Source organism: Euprymna scolopes, chromosome 43 (genome assembly GCF_053919585.1).
Source record: "Euprymna scolopes isolate OS-2025 chromosome 43, ASM5391958v1, whole genome shotgun sequence".
Taxonomy (NCBI): domain Eukaryota; kingdom Metazoa; phylum Mollusca; class Cephalopoda; order Sepiida; family Sepiolidae; genus Euprymna; species Euprymna scolopes.
The window spans coordinates 34,432,954-34,453,826 of NC_136524.1; the positions used below are offsets into that span (position 1 = coordinate 34,432,954).

The 20,873-nt window shown below is 33.3% G+C and overlaps 1 protein-coding gene and 1 pseudogene across 2 annotated transcripts in view; one reads left to right on the forward strand and one right to left on the reverse strand.

Annotated features, from left to right (window-relative positions):
- LOC145268278 (atlastin-2-like) overlaps window positions 1–20,873 on the reverse strand; it is a 200,571-nt gene that overhangs the window by 130,731 nt on the left and 48,967 nt on the right. For both annotated transcript variants that reach the window (XM_080123670.1, XM_080123669.1), the window contains exon 2: window positions 6,178–6,389. In XM_080123670.1, coding sequence (XP_079979796.1) covers window positions 6,178–6,389 — 212 coding nt within the window. The remainder of the gene's footprint in view (window positions 1–6,177; window positions 6,390–20,873) is intronic.
- LOC145268489 (U2 spliceosomal RNA) lies at window positions 7,199–7,357 on the forward strand (annotated as a pseudogene).

The window sequence follows — 20,873 nt, forward strand, 5'->3', positions numbered from 1 at the left end:
AAACACTCGTCTAGCTGAAAACACTATTAATAATTCCCCCTACTCTTTATCTGTGCCTAAACCTAAATATAGATTCCATGATCAAAGCTTCTTTCTTAGAACTGCACTCCTGTGGAATTGTCTTCCGTTTTCCTGCTTTCCAGCCGTCTATAATATAGTTGTCTTCAAGTCCAACGTGAACAAGTTTTTGATGAGCCGTTCCACTTAAGTTAACAAATTTACTGAACTTCCATTACTATTGATTACTATATTGTCCTTTTGACTACTGTACACTCTTTAACCCTTATCCTTGAGTGGCCTATCGGCCTTGAAAAGTGATGACGCCTATGTAAAAAAAAAAAAAAACCTTAGCAGCTTTAGCAAGGATGATTGCATCAATGTAAGAAGATGCTTCGACAAGACTTTGTCAAATGCTAAGAGTACATCTCGACCTTTCTTGTAGGCTACAAGTACAGGTATCTCTGACAGCAGCCTTTCTTTCAGCCTGGTCAAGTTCACATCAAGTATGTCTGTCCCAAACTGCTCAAGCCACTCCTTGTATAGACTAACCAGTTCGGCAAGTCGGAATGTGGCTGGTTCATCAGTTCTGTATCTTTTCTCAATGACATAGGTCAGGAGTTCCGAGAATACCAAAGGAATAAAATCCTTTTCTTGGGATGAGTGTTTCTTTGTTCTTTTGGGCAATGTGTGCTCGCTCTCTGTTATACAGAGCAGTCAAGCAAGAGCAATGGTATTTCAGTTCTAGGGCCACCACGTCTCCACCACTAAACAGAGCCAGTAGTCTACCATCATTGAAGTTACGGGCACATTCGTTGAGCCTCTCATTCAGTTACATGGTTATGGCTTGCCACAACTCTGATGTTGGTTCCTTCTTTTCACAAAGGAAACTGTTCCATCTCCATACTAGTTCTTCGCATTTTTGTGCGAGTTTCATCAGGACTGTTCTAAATTTCAGCTGCTCTTTTAGTTGCACGTTCAATATTGCTGTTCTTGAACATTAGACAACATGTTTGATGGTACTTTGCACAGTTTCATCTCAATGTGTCCTCAAAGCCACCTCAGTCATCTAGTTAAGATGCGTCTACTTTTATTGGTAACAGGTTAATTGCCTGAAATTGTGGTATGTTTGTGGTTAGCATGAAATAGCCATCAGAACTACACTCATATCGTGTAAGAGGAGACTTCAACTCCTCTTGTGTCTGACAGAGGCAACACTTCCCCCAATCAGGTTTCGCTCCACAACTCAATGAGTTGTTCAGACATTTTGTATATCCAGTTGAAGGCCGAGGGGCTATCTTTTTACTGCCCAACTGTACAAAATATTAAAGCACATTGAAGTATGGGATACAACTAGGCTCAAGCATCTGTTGCCCTACACCTAATTCGATCCAATGCCCTTTAGATCCCGTGTGATCTGTACACCTTGGCTCGGCTCTCCTGAGCTGACACACCCTGTCAATTCAAGCGCGGCTATCTAACAACTGCACTACAACTAACTACAATTCTAGTTGAGATGCATAAGGGGCTAATTAGATAGAATTTGGGACACTAATAGATACTACTGTCTAAAGTTAGTTAACCACCACAACAGTTAGTAACTACAACTACAGTTAGTACACTACAAGCCGACGCTGAACCCCATGCTGAGTTTCACAACAGTGATGTCACCAGTGTGCCCTGGTTGTGCTTTGACATCACCCTTAAGGTATCACAATCCAAAAGCTTTAATATTAAATTACATTAATGTAACAAATAATTGGCAGTTAACTTTTTCACCACAGACTCGGCACAGAGCATAGAAACAGGCAAGGTTATAGTTGAAAACATCATTATATAATACTGTAATCTATGAGCTGCCATTTTTAAAAAATGGTAGCCATATTGAAATTTTCAAGGCATAATTGGCTTAATTATGAGAATACATTCATTTCGTTTTTGGACCATAAAGAAATTGTGTTAGTCAGAGTTCCTCTTCAGAAATTGAAATTTGTCAGGTTTGCTTCTGAGCCATCTTGAAAACTGGCAGCTATCTTGAATTTTCTGATGGCTAATGTTCTTTTCTTAAAATGTATGTTCTGAATGTCATTTGTGCCAATTTTGGTGCTTGTATCACTAAGTGAAAGATTCTTATGGAATATTGAGATAACTGGCCCCACTAGTATGGGTCTGTTACAGAATGAAAATGTCATATTCCAAAAATTATGTAAATTGATAAAGTACCATTTTTTTGTTTAAGAAAATCAAATTTTACTAGTCAGATGGGACACTTGGGACAGTAGGTAGGCACCATTTTTTTTGTGTGTGTGTGTGGGGGGCATTAAAATCCAAGGGCAAACTTGATTTGACTAATGATATTTAGCTATTTCTCCATAAGTAAGAGATCCTTAATGGCTGCCAAAAATACTTCATCACTAAAAATCATAAAATTTGATTTTCTAAAATAAAAAAAAAAATAAAAAAATAAAATTTTAAATTGATCAATTGATGTAACTTTTGGAATATAATATCTTCATTCTATGACAAATAAGTACACTATAAAAGATTTTTCCATTTTTTTCCCACCTAAATAAGTGTAATTCTAAATATGCACCAAATATTTTTTTTTTTTATTATTTCTGAGTCTGGTGAAAAAGAAAAAAAATGTCTGCTGTAGAGAGAAATAAAATACATGCTCAGTCACACAATTCTGTGGCAGCTTGTTCAGGACTGCAGAACACAATGCAAACGGAGATCGCCGGTACATCTCTGAGCAAACACCAGATAATGTTTTATTGTTAATCCTTCATATCAATGGTTTCATTGAAGCTCATCTTTTACTTCAACCAGATGTATGTTATTCTTATGTGGTCAATACATGTACGTGTTAATAACATGTCATTTCTACAATAAGTTATGTTGGGGACCAGATTGCAAATCTTTCTGTTGAACTCTGGAATCTATGCAGAATTTCTAACAGAAAAACCTTTATTTAATCCTCGGAAGTAGCATCCTCTTGTTCCATCAGTAATGACTAGATAGCAGTCTCAAGTAGTTCACAATTGTGATTTGAGGGTCGCCCGACCTGAGGATTGAACCTACAACTTTCAGAAAGAGTGTAATTTACAAATGAATTTCATCAAGTACTTTATCCGCTATGCTATGGGCACTTGCAATCAGAATAGTAGTCTGAATAAGCCAAATAACCAATCCTTATCTAAAATAATCCAGAAATATAAGTGCAAACCATTTGTTTGGAGGAAAAATATTTCATATTACTTGTCATTTTAATCTCTTATATAAAGGATAGTTGTCTTGTGTGTATATTTGTACGTTTGGCTAAAACTAAAAAACAAAACGAATACCCATAAGGTTATTATTTTATTGATCAGCGGCATCCTGGATGAATAATAAATTTAAGCTGGGGAGGGACAGTTTTCCGGTCAGATTATGTACTAGCGAAAGAAGAGTAACTCCGATTTTTCAATCAAAGAGTTAATTCCCTTCCAAGTTGTTTGTGCTTGTTTATTCACGGAGGAACAGATTGGGTGTAGAAAGAGAAAAAAAATAGGGGGTAACTGGAGAGAGAAGGGAAGAGAGAAGATAGAAGTTTTAATAGAAATATGTTATCACTTCCATCCCAGGAAATGTTGCTAATTTTACACATCTCTTAATACCAACAAGTCCTTTGTTTCCGAGCTAAGATTACTTCTTTTTGAGCGTTCATTAAATTATATTTTTCTAGTATATGGAAGACATAAGGGTGACGTAATCTTTTTTCTTCTATGACAATGATGGAAGTTAATGAGTCTGTAAATACTACAAACTGTTTTTTTAGTATTACCCATACAAGATCAATCTCCATGTTAGTTTTTACAATTCAGCAGAAATGTTATAGGTAGTCTTATATTTTTTTTTGTGTTTAAATACTGGTGGGCCACTGTTCCAACTTTATTCTTACCTTCAGATCTACTTTTTTTTTTTTGGTTAATTCTTCTCAGTTTGATGGGGCATCCTAGCAGATACCAGACATTCATCTGCTATCTCATACAAGAAATCTTGTTAAGATTTTAACCATCCCTTCAAGTGCAATTACTTATATCTTTATTGCACTTGGTTCACCAGGTATATCTGCCAGGTGATTTTAAAAATTCTTTTTCACAAGTCTGGATGTTCTTATAATTACTGAAATGATGAAGATCTTCCTAAGATTCCAATTTCTTTTCATGTCATACATAAGACCTTGGTATTTCGTTATCTTTTCCCTCTCAGTTCTGTTTTAACCCAGCAATCATTGGGAACACTAACTTCTACTAAGGTTGCTTCTTTCTCCTCCTTATCCCATGTCACTATGTCAGATTTAATAGCTCTGTTTTCTAGGTGCGTTACTGTAAGAATTGCATAGTGATAGTGGATAGTGTAGGACTTATTACCAAAGGGCGAATGAACCCTTTTTTGGGGTCAATGGCCAACTAGCACCATGTGTGTTTGCGTGTATGTACGTGTGTGTTGGGGTGGAGAGGGCTCCCATAAGCTGTGGTAACCTTTTTAGGAGAAGCAAATCTCTGATTTAAAAAATCAGTACCGCATTAAGCTGGTCTGCAGTTTAATTTGTTGCTGGATATCTTGCTCTTGCTTGTTGCTGGATCTCAACATTTTGAAATGAGAGAAAGGCTAAGCTGTCGTATGAAGCTAAGATTCTGTAACATCATCTGTGTACAGATACTCCCTCAGGCATTTGTCTATTAAAATGGTCCTGTGGCGATGGAAGTCATTTTTGGGCTCATGGATTTAAGTGTCTGAGGGAGTGGCATTCGTTTGACAAGATGTTGTAATCATCATCATCATGACTTATTACCAACTGTTCTTTCTGGTGTATGTTCCCAGGACTTGCTGATGGCCATACATTTTGTGTATTTTTCTCTCCAAATTTGTATTAATATTTGTTTTCAGGAGTTGTTTTTTTTTTCCTAACTCAGTGTGAGATCTATTTTTTTTTCATAATTTTTAGATATATTCATTACTGTAACATGACAATTAAGTAGAGATCATTTGTTTGCCTTGAAATTCAATATAAAAATTTTAAATTTCGCTTTTATAGTGTAACTAGAAGATGTACCTGGCGTTGCCCGGTATTAAACATGTTACATTCCTAAAAAAAAAAAAAAAAAACAATAACAAACAATAACAACAAAAAAAAAAACGAAAGAAACTGAGACATGTGCATGCGAGTATCATTTTTTTTTTTCTAAACAATTCACTTCTTGTAAGTAAAAAAAAAAAAAAAAATACTCAAGCCAATATCGAAACCAAAATCTAAAGACACAATCTCCTAAAGATGTCTTCAAACCATCTTATTCTTAACATGATGTGAACCATTGGCGCATGTGCAGTCGTGAAACACTTAGCAAGCAGATAAAAATTTGACTATCTCCAGGTACCAATTTTTCAATTTTGATCTTTTAGCAGCCCTGTTTTCCTCCCAGATGAAAACAAATTAAAGTTTTCCACATATCTGAATATGCTATATATGAAATTTCAAGTCTGTAGATCAAAAATTCGTAGAGTATATAGGTTGAGAAGTGTCCTCACACACACACATTCTCACTTTTATAGATATACTAGATCGCACCCAATAACTATAAGGTATGCAAAAAGCAAGAAATTTGGAATCAAAATATGAATTTGTCGATAATACTCAATAGCAGTTCATGAACTGGGAATGCCAAATTTGCAAATAACATTTGTACGAGATAGAGATTCACTAGTCCAAACATGATAACAACAGTCCATATAAGATCTAATAATAGATTTGTAGAGATAGAAAATAGCTTCAGATGTGAGAAAGTGTTTAGATTGAAAGAGAGAACTGACTTTATGCGAAGCATATTTTTTTTTATTTAAATGAAAATCACCCCCCAGACAAGGCATGAAGCCACTTGACGTAAGGATCTAAAAACAAAATATTACTTCAAGGTTAACAACTAGCACATAAGTGTTAAATGGATAGATTCCAGCCCAGTAAACATTAATTCTTCTTCCTTTGACAGAAACATCAATCGTGGAATGTGAGGACTAAAAAGCAAAATAAGCAAAAGTTATGAGGCTGCTGGAAATAAACACAAATGTCTATCTACTTTGAGTGCCTAACATCATAATGATGACTAAAATTTTGGTAGAAAACAACATTGATGCACTTACCTTGCGGATTTGGTAACGCAGAAAAAAATCAAGAAGAAATGATTTTCCTTTCCTAAATGCCCCAGTTAAGGAAATAACCACCACTTTTTTGTCTTGCACATCTGGTCTGAGTAAAACTTTAACCAATGCATTTTCATCAAGGATAAATTTGTGGTCTTCTTGGGCGACCACAATCTGAACAGGATATCCTTGTGCCATGCCAACCCTCTTCCCTGTAAGTAAAAAGATATTTATTCTTTTGGTAAAATGAAATTTTTTTTATAAAGGAAATTTCTAGAAATGCAGAGATGTAAGGAATAGGCATAAACTGAAACAAATTAAGGTATTTAATGGTGTAATAAATTTTGTAGATTCACCTTTTATTAATCTAAATATTAATTTACTTGTCTGACGTCCGGTGTCACAAAAAAAATCATCATCGCAAACATTAATTAGAAAAGAATTACCTCCCTTAATAGTTTTTCTTTATCAGTTAAAATCATTTCCTCACCAAAGATTTTCAAAACAAAAACATGACCGTTTGTTTATAGTTCAAAATTGGCTTTTTTTATTTTATAATAATATAAAAAATAATGTTGAAAGGTAATTTTAATTTTTTGTTTGATTATATATTATTTTTTAAAATTTAAAAAAAAAAAAATGTAAAAGTGAATTGACATCTATTCCTTCATAATTTATATTAAGAAATTATACAGAAAAAAAAATGTGTTGTGTGTTGAATTATTATTGAAAAAACATAACTTTTAAATTAATTCTTTTTAGCTTTAAAAGGTTATTAATAGATGCTGTTCTTAGCTTTTTAAGCTTTTCTTGGCCTTTTGGCCAAGATCAAAGTGTGCCGGCAGATACTGCAAGCAAAGACCATATGTGGAGGCAACCCCACATATAAGACCTTGGTCAATGTAGGGGCAACCCTTCATACCAATTGTCACTATCCAGTTCCCCTACTCCATTTCCCCTTCACTCCTCACATTAAAAATCGGCCTTGTGCCTAATTTGCTCAGTGGGGGAGCAAATAAATACCCTTTTCTTGGCCTTTTGGCAAAGATCAAAGTGTAATATCTGTTCTTACTACATGCTGTACTTATTGTGATATAAAGTGGGGGGATTCCAATTATTTTTTAAGCATTCAAGTCATTCTTAAGGTCATTCAATTCATCCTTAAGTTCATTAAAGTCATTCTAAGTCATTTACTTTTTATTTATTTAAGTCATTATAGCCCATTTTTTTTATCATTTTAGTTTATCTTTAAGAATTTCATGTCAGTCCTACATTCATTACACGAGAGCATGCGACTAATGGCTATCGGCCTTGTTTTTTAAAATTCAGATTATCGTGACAACCGATCTAATATGTGCAAACGAAAAAATATACTTGTGGGGAAATGGTCTATAAATTTTAGTTTTGACAGTAGTTTAAAATAAAAAAAATAATTATTTTATTATTAGTGTCGTGATGTAAAATTACGCCTTGAACAAAAACAAACAAAATTAAAAAAAATAAAGGAACTGTTTTTGGAATTGGAAATAAGGCTAAAATTTTTCTGATCATGATACCAATTCAGCTATCCCAAAATAATGTGACCTGATAAATATTTTTGTGCTTGTAAACTATAAAATTTTCATTACAGACCAAACTATAAGCAATATCACTTAAAGAGGTCTCTAGTTACTTGTAACTGGCTGACCAAAACATGCTCATCAATGTGTACTGACATTAATGCTTATGCAAAACAAATTAAAAAGTATATATACTAACAGAGAAACCCGATATTGCTTGAGATTGAATGAAGATCAACAAATGTTCTGACCGCCCTACTTTTATTGTAATCAAAATAAGTGAAATCACCCATTTTTCAATCAAATCGATTGATTGTTGAGAAACCACCACAATGCACTGGGAGGATTGTCACATGACCCTCACAGTAACGTAGTCCACAGTACATTATAGTTTACATTGCACTGTAAAGAACTGTTGATTTTATGAAATTATTTGAATTAAAGTTTAAAATGCAAAAATCAAGTATCATGGTTCAAGTGTGTTCTAAACACAAACATTCATTCAGATGGGCCCCTGTTTTATCAAAGAACCTACTGTTGATTTTATGTACCGAGACCTTCTGTTTATGCGGTAATAAAATTCAAATTAACTTATGATGCTAGGTTGTATAAAGTGTTAACAAAATCAGACTTCCTTCTTTAATTGGATAATTTTTTATTATTAATATTTATTGGAGGCAATTCAATACAAAGCCTATCTAGGAACACGCCAAGACACATCAAGTACATTTGTGAAATTAAAAAAAAAATGGTCTAGCCATTTCAGGGTCCATAGGGAACAAAATCACACACACACAAAGTGCCTTCTATATATATATATATATATAAAATAATGAAGTAAATTGCTTTTTGGAGTATTTCGTCGAGCAATGAATTTGATTGTAAATTTCAACTTACAATTTTAATTTCTTTTCTCATATATATAATTATTTACGATAATAATTATTAAATACCTAGACACTAATGTTTCATCCTTTTGGGAATCATCAGTGGAGGGTGTCGCAATTAACACCAATAACAAATTCGAACCTAGCAACAGAAGCCACCTCTGGCTTGATTAACAAGGACCTAATCCATTCGGCCACTGTTAACCACGAGAAATACTGTAAAAATTTAAACATTATATGATGATATGCACATAAGAGCTAAGTTGAGACATTTTATTTCAACTGAAAGAGATATATATATATGAGAGAGAGAGAGAGAGAGAGAGAGAGAGAGAGAGAGAGAGAGAGAGAGAAATTGTTTATTTTTTTATAAGCGATTCTGTGGTATTTTTTCTTTTCTTTTTTTTTCACTCCTTGAGGGCTTTTAAAGAGAGAAGTTATCTGCCCTTTGTTTACATTCTAGTTGGCCCACATTTTGGGACGTGTTATTTGAAATTAATTTATTATTTAAATTAATATTTAAATATTTTTAATTAAATAACTTAATTTTATGCACATAAAAATATTTAAATAATAAATGAATAATTATATATATATATATATACATATATTAAATTGTAATTCAATGAATTTCAAAAAACTCTCATTGAAATGAAATGAAGTGGTTGAGTTTCATATCAAAGAATTTTTATTATTCTAAGCAAGACAAAAAATGTTTTAGAAAATATCACGTTTACATAACCACTGATTGTTAAATAAAACTATTCCGAAGAGTATATAAGTGCACGGATGATTATCGCAATTGGAATCAGAAAAATTGGAACTTTTGATGGTATCAGAATCAGTATTGGAAAAATTTGTGCCTATTTTCTGATGCCAAAAACCAATTCTTTTGATTGTCTTTTTTATTTGATTTTGTTTAAAGCAAAATCTTCCATTGCTGATAAAATAATAAATATTTATTGATTTTTAAACTACCAGTAAAAGTAAGCTCAGCAGACTATCCCACAAGTGTTTATTTTCACATTTAGGAAAATATCTGCACATTTAAACAAAAGTAACGGGAGTGCCCGGATGTGTGTAGGTGGTGTAGTAAGGACCCCCCCCCCCCCGGGGTGGGGATCTAAACAATAGTAGGCAGAGGTGTTAATAAAAAAAAAAAAAAAAAAAAAAAAAGTGGCAGTAGACAGGCAGGCCCAAACCTGTAACACGAAGGAGGGAGAAAAAAACCAAAAAAACTGACGTCGTAGTCGAGGTCTCCATGGCATGACCGGAAGTCACGAACGTCAAAATTAATTGTAGTCAATCGAAAAGGCAACGATGACTTACTAAAATGGTGATGCAAAAATCGACCCCTCCTTGTACAAAACAGTCGAGTTTAGGGTGAAGGAATTAATGTTTCGGGCCAATTTTTCGATATTTGTTGTCCGAAGGTTCGAAGTTTAAAATGATACCAGTTTGGTCAGGTCCCATCGCCTCTGTCGAAAGTTTTTGCGAAACATAAAAACACACACTTTGCCATTTAACTTCCCTCAGTTTTTGTGTTAATTTCTGATAGCCTGGAAGCAAAATTCCAACCTACAAAGTCAAGGGGTGACATTGTGACTGTGTTCGAATCTCCCTACTAGCAGTAACTATCTCCTACACCAAAGAGAACATGTCTATAGGTATAAAAATAATTGTTATTATTTATTTATCAAAATAATTATAAAATTAGAATTTATAAATTAAAAAGCTAGTATAATACAGAATTTTTTTGAAAAAGTCCATGTAGTTTTAAATTATACTTTTTTTTTTTCAAAAGGTTCCAACCAGGAGGATCGAATTTAACCCATGCGAAATGAATTAGAATTTTTTTTTTTTTACTCAATGTAAGCATAGTGTGAATTTGAATTGAAATTTGTTAGCTAAGAATCTAATACAACACGCATAATTTTCTTTTATTTTTTAAATAAACATTTATTTATTTAAAAATTACAAACAACTCATTTTCCACGATATAAAATTTAATTTATTTTAATAAATAAATAATAAATAAATAAAATCTGTATGGTATTAGTTTCTTGAATTAAAAATTCTAATTCAAATTTACACAACATTTACATGGAGGAAAAAAAATCTCTAATCATAAAAATAAAATAATGGTTAATATTTAAAAATATATATACAGTAGGGCAAAAAAGAAAGTCCACACTTGTCATTCTTAAAACAATGCAAATTTAAGCTAAATTGAATGTAACTGTTTAAACAGCCTATACCTCATTTGATTCACCTTTTAATCCTCTGTAATTTTTCCTGTCCATATTTGACTTTTAATTGAAGTATCCTAGTGTTCACGGCAATTTAAAAAATTAACTTCAAATCAAGAAGGCAAAAAGAAACCCCACACAATTGTAAATTGTTATTTAAATGTAACTTTAGAACATTAATGCAACACATAGAACAGGAACACAATGAACTAGTTGATATTTAGTAGCATAGCCCTTCTGCAATTTGACAGCCTGTAATCTTTTGGGCATTCCTTGAATTAGTCTGCGGCAATATTCCAGTGAAAAGGCATCCCACTTCTCTTTAATTTTTGTCCAAAGTTGTTTCAGATTTGAAATTTTATCATTGTGTAGCTGTTGCTTGATGAAATGCCATACGTTTTCAATAGGATTGAGGTCTGGAAATTGTGCAGGCCAATCCAAACACGGAATATCATGATCTTCAAGGAATCTCTTGACATTGCCAGCTGTGTGAATGGGAGCATTATCCTGCATGAAGATGGGATTATCATCCAAATTCCAGCCAAAGTAGGGCAGAAAATGCTCAATCAAAATATTAATGTACTTGGTTGAATTAATTTGATCTTGCACAAGAACTATAGACCCTGGACCATTAGCATTAATAACGCCCCACACCAACACTGAATCTCCACCACCTTGCAGCATTGAAACTATGCACCTAGGATTAAATTTTGTCTTTCCTTCAATGAATGTACTACCTACCATCACTGCCTAGCCTACTGAAGTTGATTTTGTTGCTAAAAATCACTTTTAACTAATATGAAGAATCATGATCTTCATTCCATCTGACGAAGTCCAGATACCACTTTCTGTTCTTTACAGAAATCATTAGCTTGCGTCTTGAAAAAATGCCTCGCAAATTAAATTCCTTCGATCTGTTCTTAATTGTAGAAAGAGAGCACTTTTTAACACTGTTGTTGGATTGGGGGAGCCACTTCAAATCTGTTTCTAAGGCCGTGGATCTGGATAGCATTGTCTTCTCTGTAAGAAGTAACCCTAGGACGATCAGATTTAGGGGCATCATGAACACTGCGTTTTCTCTTCACATTTAAATCTGCGGCTGATATCTTTGTTGGATAAACCAGAAAGGTTAAGATTAATGAGCTCCTAACAATCACTAAGAGAAAGTCGAGGCATATGGAGTAAATGTTATGTTGTATAACCTGGAACAACAACAATTAGAGATGCTATGCTGCCTGAAAAGTGGATATTTTAAGCTGGTTTTAAGCTTATTTTTTTGCTGTGGAGTTTCTTTTTGCCTTCTCGATTTGAAGTTTATTTTTTAAAAAATGACAAGTGCAGACTTTCTTTTTGGCGCCATTGTGTATATATATATATGTATATATATATTAGTGATGGGATGATTCCAAAATTTTTCCCGATTCCGATCCAATTACAGATTCTTTTCTAAATTTCCGATTCTGATTCTTTTAATATTTATAAATATTTAATTAGAGATTTGTTGGGTTTTTTTTGTTTTTTTTTGTAAATATTCAAATTATTACATAAACCGTCGGGTAATTTCCGAGTATATTTTTTATCAAATGTTTCTTTGTAATGTATTGCAAATTGAAAGACAACAAAAGGTTTATTTTGATTTTAAGCAAAGCCAAATTGTATCAGTCCGTCAGTGTACAACATGCTACTTGAAAGTTTTCATAAACAGTTGAAAATAGTCAACGATTGGTAGGTAAAATGAGAAAACGATGTAAGAACAAAATATTAATGCCCCTCCCCTATTGTTACGAACAAATTTCTACATAATAATGTTACTATTTAGAAAACCATTTTTAACATAGACAGGGCGTTCGACTTCGTTAACTATTATATGCCTTCCTTGTTTAAATTTTATTTTAATTATATAAATTTGGCTTATTAAATTGATTTGCTTTGCTGTAAAAAAGAACAAAAACAAAAATGAAATGCAAATAATAATAACAACTAGAGGGACCTGTGGAAATTCCACGGGGAACTCATTCATATGTAATATATTGATGCTGGTGTTCATGGCGTAAATAGAGATGCTCTGATATTATTGTAACTTTTAAAACTGCAAAGGTATTTATCTAAGCTAGTAAGGATGCATGGCATAGCCAGGTCGTAAAGTACGCTTAAATATGATATTTTAATTCTTGCAGATTTCGTATATATTATTATAAAGTTAATGTTCTATTGACTTTTACATATTATAAAGTTGCGATTTCAAAAATAAAAAGCCTATCTATATGACTTGGGTGCCTCAGCTTTAGTTCCTATAATCAAAACTGAAACCAAAATTTATGAAGAATTCTTAATAAAATTATTTATAAAAATAAATGGATCACTGGAGTTCCATCAGCTATAATTGAAATCGAAACCAACACTGATGAATTCTTGGTAAAATCATTTATAAAAAAAATAAACGACTTAAATGCCATTAGCTATAATTTAAATCGAAACCAAAACTTATGAAGAATTCTTGGTAAAATTATTTATTATAAGAAATGTGGATCCACAACAATTAAAGAACAATCACTCGGATATAATAGTGACACACAAAATAAATAACACACAAGTCCAACATAAACAAATTCCTGATAAACCGCCTCTTTAAGACACTTTATCAGGTCTCCATTACCAATGATTACTATGATATTATTCCACGCAATAACCCTTATCCCCAAGTGGCTTTCGGGCCTTGATAAGTGGTGACTTCCATGTAAAAAAAAATAAAAACAAAAAACTATTGTATTAATATATAGTATTGTTAAAAGTCATAAAAACCACGCTCCTTTCCTACTACTAACCCTAAGTACGGGTAGCAATAAGAAAACTATAGCAATTACATGTGATTTTATGATTTTGCTGATCGGCCTTAGAATTAATGGTAAAAATCAATTAACTGCTTAAAAAGTTATAATGTACTGAAATGGGATCAGCTTACATTATATTTATATGCACAACTGAACCCCATTCTAAATTCTAAAATAACGTTTCAGTGTGCTCACACATAACCGCTTAAAAAAGTAGAATCTCATATGTCTAGCGTATTTTAAATTTAAATAGAAGTTTTTTTTTTTTTTTAAGTTAACAAACTTCTCAATGCTTGCTCTTCCAAAGTTTTGATAAGCTTGTGAGATTTTCATCTATATTTTCACTTGTGCCAAAACCAAACAAAATATAAGGAAACATGAAATATTTCAAAGGATGTGGTGATCAGACAAAACCAGCGGCAGAAAAAAAATTCCAAGCATGTAAAATCTTTGATATTAAAGTGTGAAGCGACTAATAGACACCATATGGCATCAAATAGTTGCAAAACCCTTTTTAAAATCTGTGATATTGAATAGGCAAGTGAACTCTACAATATTTACTTTGCTTACAATAAAAACGAATAAAAAAAATTTAAATTAGGTTTGTAGAGTCTACATCTGGGAATGGGGTTTACAAATATGCTTGGAATAATAATTGCCACAATCCAGAAGGATTTTCTTGTGTCCAAAGAGGTGCCATAAAACTTTAATTATTTCAGAAGAAGCCGATGACAGACACTACAATATACAGCTGGCGCCAACAAAATTTACCCCCCCCCCCAAAAGCATTTAAAACTTTTTAATAATCATATGAACTCCCTCGGATGAAGGCACATAGACATTTTAGATGCAAAACGATTACAAAGGCAATAGGCAAGTTATCTCTTAATAAATGACCAATAAAATAAAATTAATTAAACTCTGCTAATCAATGTTAAATCTGTAAATGAGATTTATAAACTATTGTGGGCCCTTCTCAGTCTTATGTTACAAAGAAACAACTTCTGGCATTTTTCTGTCGGTGAAACGCGATTTTACATTCCAGTCATTCTGTGGGTTACTTGTGCCATTTTATAAATTTCTTCTTTTTTTCATTTTTTTTCTCCCTTTATATTTTTTCTCTTTTTGTAGGTGGGTGGGGGGTTGCAATTTGAAGGATTAATTAAACAAAATGAACAAACATTGGATTCCAGTTTTTACAAGAAACTTTAGCAGTCAGCTGCCAGTGTTCTTCAAATCTTGCACCGATTAGTCGCTTTAATATTTTATTTACTGCTGACTTCCTATTTTCGGATTAGTTACTTATTCATTTCTATACATTGCATTTCTGAGAGTTTCATTAGCACAATTACTACTATGCTATCGATATTAGAATCAGACGACATTCAAATTGGTTAACAGCGACCACCATAAAAAACACGGTCAGTTTTCTGGTTTTATTTATTCATTTTCTTTTTCATTGAAACAAAAAAAAAAAATAGATAAATAAAATCTAATAAACATATTTTCATTATACGCAGTAAGTTTTATTTTTTTTGAATTTTGTTTTTCCATTAAAAAAAAAAAAATAGATTTAAATAAACATATTTTCATTTTACGCGGTAACCTTTTTTTTTTTTTCTTTTTTTCCCTTTGGTATTCTTTCACGTTCATTTTGTTTTTTATTCCTTTCAATTTTATGCGTCATATTAGCTAAACCAGGGCGGGGGGCATCTATAAATATAAAAGCTAAAATGTGTGTGTGTGTGTGTGTGTGTGTGTGTGTGGGTGTTCCTTCACCCTAAACTCGGCCTCCTCCTGCTACTACGACAATGACGTCATGTTTGACCTAGAAAATGTTGACGTTAGTTTCAACCACCTGCAAGTGTTTTTAAAAGGTTAATTTTATCCGTTCTCAATTGTGTCCCTTTGGTGTAGGGGTAACGTGTCAGGCATTTTTTTTCCGCCTTAGCCTCAATGCTTCGGGTTTGAGCCTGTCTTCCTACCTAAACCTTTTTTTCCCCCCCTTTTTTTTACATTTGTTTGCGGTTTTGCTTTGTTTTGGTTTTTTCAATTTTTCATAACATCGTGTTTTTTTATAATATTAAATATTGTCGGTGTGATAAATTTTTTATAATATTAAATATTGTCAGTGTGATAATTTTTTTTTATAATATTAAATATTGTCGGTGTGATAAATTTTGTTTTGAGTTATGTACCCTGTATGTGAACTCTTATTGTCTACTTTATAACATCTAAGAAAAATGCAATTTTACCCTTTTATTTTTAACTAGGAGTAATTTTATTTTTAAAAGTAAATAATTTTCTACTTGATGAACTTTTGTATTTTTTGGATATCTTACTATTTTCGACATAATTATTAAGTATGTAATATTGATTTTGCATAAAATAACGTAAATAATTCCTTCAGTTAACAGTTTTATGTTGATAAAAATCTTATACATCTTACACACACTGACGTCAGAGTTCAAACCTAATTTGTACTTAGTTTTAAAATCCATTTTGTTTCTTCTTTGTGTCCACATGTGGACAAGAATATAAACATATTTATAAAAAAAAATTCTATCTTTGGTGTAAAATAATCAAAATGAAAAAAAAAAGAGAAAATTTGAATTTAAACAAGCCAAAAACTATATGGTCCCCCGACTGATGCCTTGAAAAATAAAAATTAGAGGAGAAAAATAAAAATTAGCCCCCAAAGGTGTGATTTTCACCCCTAAAACACCCCCAAGCCCCAGAATTTTCCCCCGAGTAAAATATTACAGTTCCAGATGTATATCCATGTGGTCTTGATTTTGGGTAATTTTCAGCAAAATCTAATGGTTGGAAAAGATTCTATGTTCTGGAAAGTGCTATTTTTGTCCATTTTAACCCCCTGGGGATGCAACCAGAATTTTCCCAGGGTCAAATATTACGTTTTCAGATGTATATCCATGTGATCTTGTTTTTGGGAAATTTTCAGCAGTGGGAAAAGATTCTATGTTCCGAAAAGTGCCACTTTTGGCCATTTTGACCCCCTTGTGACGCAACCAGAATTTTTATAAAAACTCCGAGAATGTTACATTTCTTCCCTTGGGTAGTTGTAATTTCATGCAAGATTTCAGAAAAATGTAATGAGTAGTTATTGAGAATTTTGGGAATGAACGGACAAGGGTGAATTCTGAAGTCCAAATCCGACTAAGTCAGTGGACCAAAAATGACATCAAGATGAAAATTGCTAAACAGGGAATTTACATTTATGGCGGCCGTCACTACTCCTACCCCCCCCCCCAAAAAAAAAATTAATTATAAAAGAAATCAAAATTAGAGGGGTATTTGTCCTCGCCCCCTCAAAAAAAAAAAAAAAAAAAAAAAAAAAAAAATTATATATATATATATATATATACACATACATACATAGTCAGAAAAAAAAATTTATGATAATTGAAAACTAGACTAGCCAGGTCGAAAAAAAAAGTTACGTCCCTTTATCACAAAACTATCTCAAGTAGTTTTGTGATAACTCTTGTATCCATGCAATTACAAAACAATGTATTTCGATTTTATTTTCAAGATTTAAAAAATATTTTAATAGTATTTATTTTGATTTTATTTCTAATATTTTAGCACAAATTTTTACTGGACATAAAGAATACAATTTTCAATGCCTTTCAAGACATTTTCCATATTTTCAAGGTAATAATAAAAATGAGTTCTTTTCAAGGCAAAAGTCAAGATTCAAGGACTTTTCAAGTCTGTGCAAATCCTGGTTTAATATGCAAACTACAATGCCATACAGGCCACCCAAAATCATTTCAAGATATATATTGTAACTAGCGGGGGTACCTGGCGTTGCCTGGGTTTGGTGAGGTGTGTGTGACAAAAAAAACCAAAAAAACAGTGAATGTGATGGAAAAAATAACCGAACGAAAAAAATGACATAACTAACCGTTTCTATAACTTAAAAAAAAAAAAAAAAAAAAAAAAAAAAGACATTATCTGACATCTTGACTCGAATGTGCAATCTTAAAATAATGATGCTGCTACTATACTGACTGGACTAGGTGTTTTTTTTTTATATTTAAACTAATTCAAGAAAGAAAGATTTTGCACATGCATGTATGGCTAAATTGTCATGAAGGAACGATTTTTTGCTGCCCCTCCCTGTAGAAATGTACCCAGTTGAGGGTTAAGCCAATTTTTTTCAATATTTGTCATCCAAACAGTTGAGCTTCAAAATAATACTGATCTCATGAAAATCCGTCACCTCTGTCGAAAGTTTTTGCAAGACATACAAACATACATAGGTTTAAACAGACAGATGAGATTTATATTATAGATGTCTCAAAAATAATTCTGATGTGAGGATATTTAAAAAAATTTTTAAATTTTGATTTTTGGCATTCAAACCCAATCCTTTTTTTTTCATGGCTGATGAAGAGGCACACACAAATCACATGTTTTGAATAAACATATTGTAATAAAACAAAAAAAAATTGTAGTGACAGTAAGTTTCCTGGCACCTGCTTATTTTTTTCATTGCATTGTTTGCTAACATTTTTGTTTAGAATTTGAGCAAGATTTTTTCATGAAAAAGAAAAAAAAACCCAAAAAAACGCATTTTTATATACTTTGCATACATGTAATTTGTGTTGCTCAGTGCTTTTACTGAGTGTCATCTGCTTGACTATCGCAATATGTCTATTACATGTTGAAAAATGGCTGGTGCAACGATGACCCCAAATAGTAGTCACTCGAATTTGTACAAACCTGTAGTTTTGCCCACATTTTGTGCAGATATTTATAAATACATTGCTTCAATCAACCTTTGAGGAGTTTCCTCCAGTGAATATGGAGCTGGGCAAAGATAATCTTTTAATGCATAGTTCAATCCTGTAGAGAAACCTGCACATACCAGTTTCTTATTATTACATAGAATGAAGGAAAAACTCACCCGTTATATTCCACTTTCAATAATTCTGATAATTTTTAGTCTATTTAATTTCTCATCAACATGATTTAATGATGCAAATGAGACATTTTTTTTTAATTTTTGGAATTGGTTGAATCTCATTTTTTTTTAATGAGTGACTTTTCTGACAAAGGGAGAAGAAAAAGCTGTATTCTAGGTTGGCAGTATTTTGCATGAACAGTCGACAGAGATGGCGGAAATTTTCTGTTTATATGTCTATCTTTGTAACCATGTCACTAATAAGGGTGCTGGAGGTAAACGTTTTATCTGGGCTGACGTTATACACCTGATAGTCAGGGACCCAAACCTTGGATTAACCACTAAGCAGGCTGTCCTATCAGCAGGTGCAAAGTACTGGCGTTGCTGTATTGCCATTTGGGGAATGGATTCTGGACCATGTAGTAGCTTCTGGTTGGGCCTCTCGATGCCATATTAGTGGGTAATTGTTACGGCTTTACCTTATCATGTTCTATAAAAAAATTTTTTTTTTTTAAATTTCTTTGTTACTTTTCTCTCTTAGTTTCCCCTCTCTGTCCTGCTTTAAGCAAGTCTGACGACCTAGTCCACAAACTCCAAAATTCCATAACAAGTTTCAATAAAAAATACACGATTAAACCCGGATATGAAACTTCCGACATAGAGAAGAAGACATGGTAGTAGGGGTCTAACATCAGGGGTCTACGTTCTAACCTTCCAGAGGTTGAAGCCCAATTACAGGAGACTAAACCAGACCTTTTATTTTCAAGCAAAACCAGAATTGGACAGACTATTTCCCTAAATGAGTTTGCAATTTCAGGATACTCTAACTTAACTTCCAAATATGACCCCCAAGATCGCCATGGGCATGGAATATGTGCCTATATTAAAGATAGCTTTCCATGTGGTAGGGACATCTCCAGAGAAGATCCTAACTTACCCTATATGTGCTTCCGGGTTGCACTAGCTCACACTACCGCATTTATATTTACTCTCTATCGCCCCCATAACAGCGGAGTTACTATCTTTAAAAGCATATCTGAGAAAATTGACCAAGTTCTATCAGCATATCCTTCAGCTAACATTCACGTATGTAGAGACTTCAATGTTCATAATGTTGAATGGTTAACCAACTCTAACAAGACCAATGATGAGGGGAGGCTCTGTCATGATTTCTCCATTGCTTATGACCTCACTCAGATTGTTCACGAACCCACTCGTGCGCCCAACAATGACGACCAGTATGTGAGTCTACTAGACCTTTTTCTCACAACTTGCCCTGAACTATGTTCAGTTTCCGTTTTGTCTCCTCTTGGATCTCCCGACCACTCTGTTGTATCAATTAAGATAAAAATGAAATGTAATAAGTCCTCAAACGTACCTCTCCATCGTACAGTATATCGATACACTATGGCTGACTGGGATAGTTTCCGTACATTTATATCGGATCTTCCTCTGCGTTCCATGTTTAAAAAGGTGGTGTCGTCTATAGTATCAGACCTGACGGAATGGTTAATTGTAGGTATAGTCCATTTCATACCCTCAAAAAAGTTCCAAAAACCTAACAGCCAGCCATGGTTCTCTCCAGAATGTGCTGCTGCCATTGCGCACAGAAATCACTTTTTCCACTGCTCCCAACGTAACAGATGTATGGAAACTAAAGCCACTTTCAGGACTGCCAGCAACCATTGTAAGAAAGTAATAAAGAATGCAAGAGAGTAATATGCTCAGTTCATCAAGTCCAAAGTAACTGAGCAGTGGCTTGGTACCCACCAGTTTTGCCAAATAGCAAACAGAATCCTGAACAGAAGCGTGTGCTCTATCCCAACTATCATCAATGGACCGGAGTTAATCTTGTCAGCATCAGACAAAGCCAAACTCTTCGCCAAGAACTTTGCAGCTAATTCTACCCTTTGCGACCAAGGCCGCCAAACCCCAATATTTTCTCCAGTATCAGAAAACACGCTATGTGATATACAAATATCTGTACGTGATGTTGCCAAGCTAATCAAAAACCTTGATTCCAGTAAAGCAACCGGCTCTGACAATATTCCAATTATAGTACTCAAAAAACTTAAACCAGAACTAGCGCCCATACTTACAAAACTGTTTGTCTTAAGGAGAATAGCTTCCCAATCACCCTGGAAAATCTCATTAGTATGCCCTGTATTTAAGAATTCAGGTGATCGTTTATCTCCCTCTCAGTACAGGCCAATAAGTCTCCTGTGCGTCATGAGTAAGTT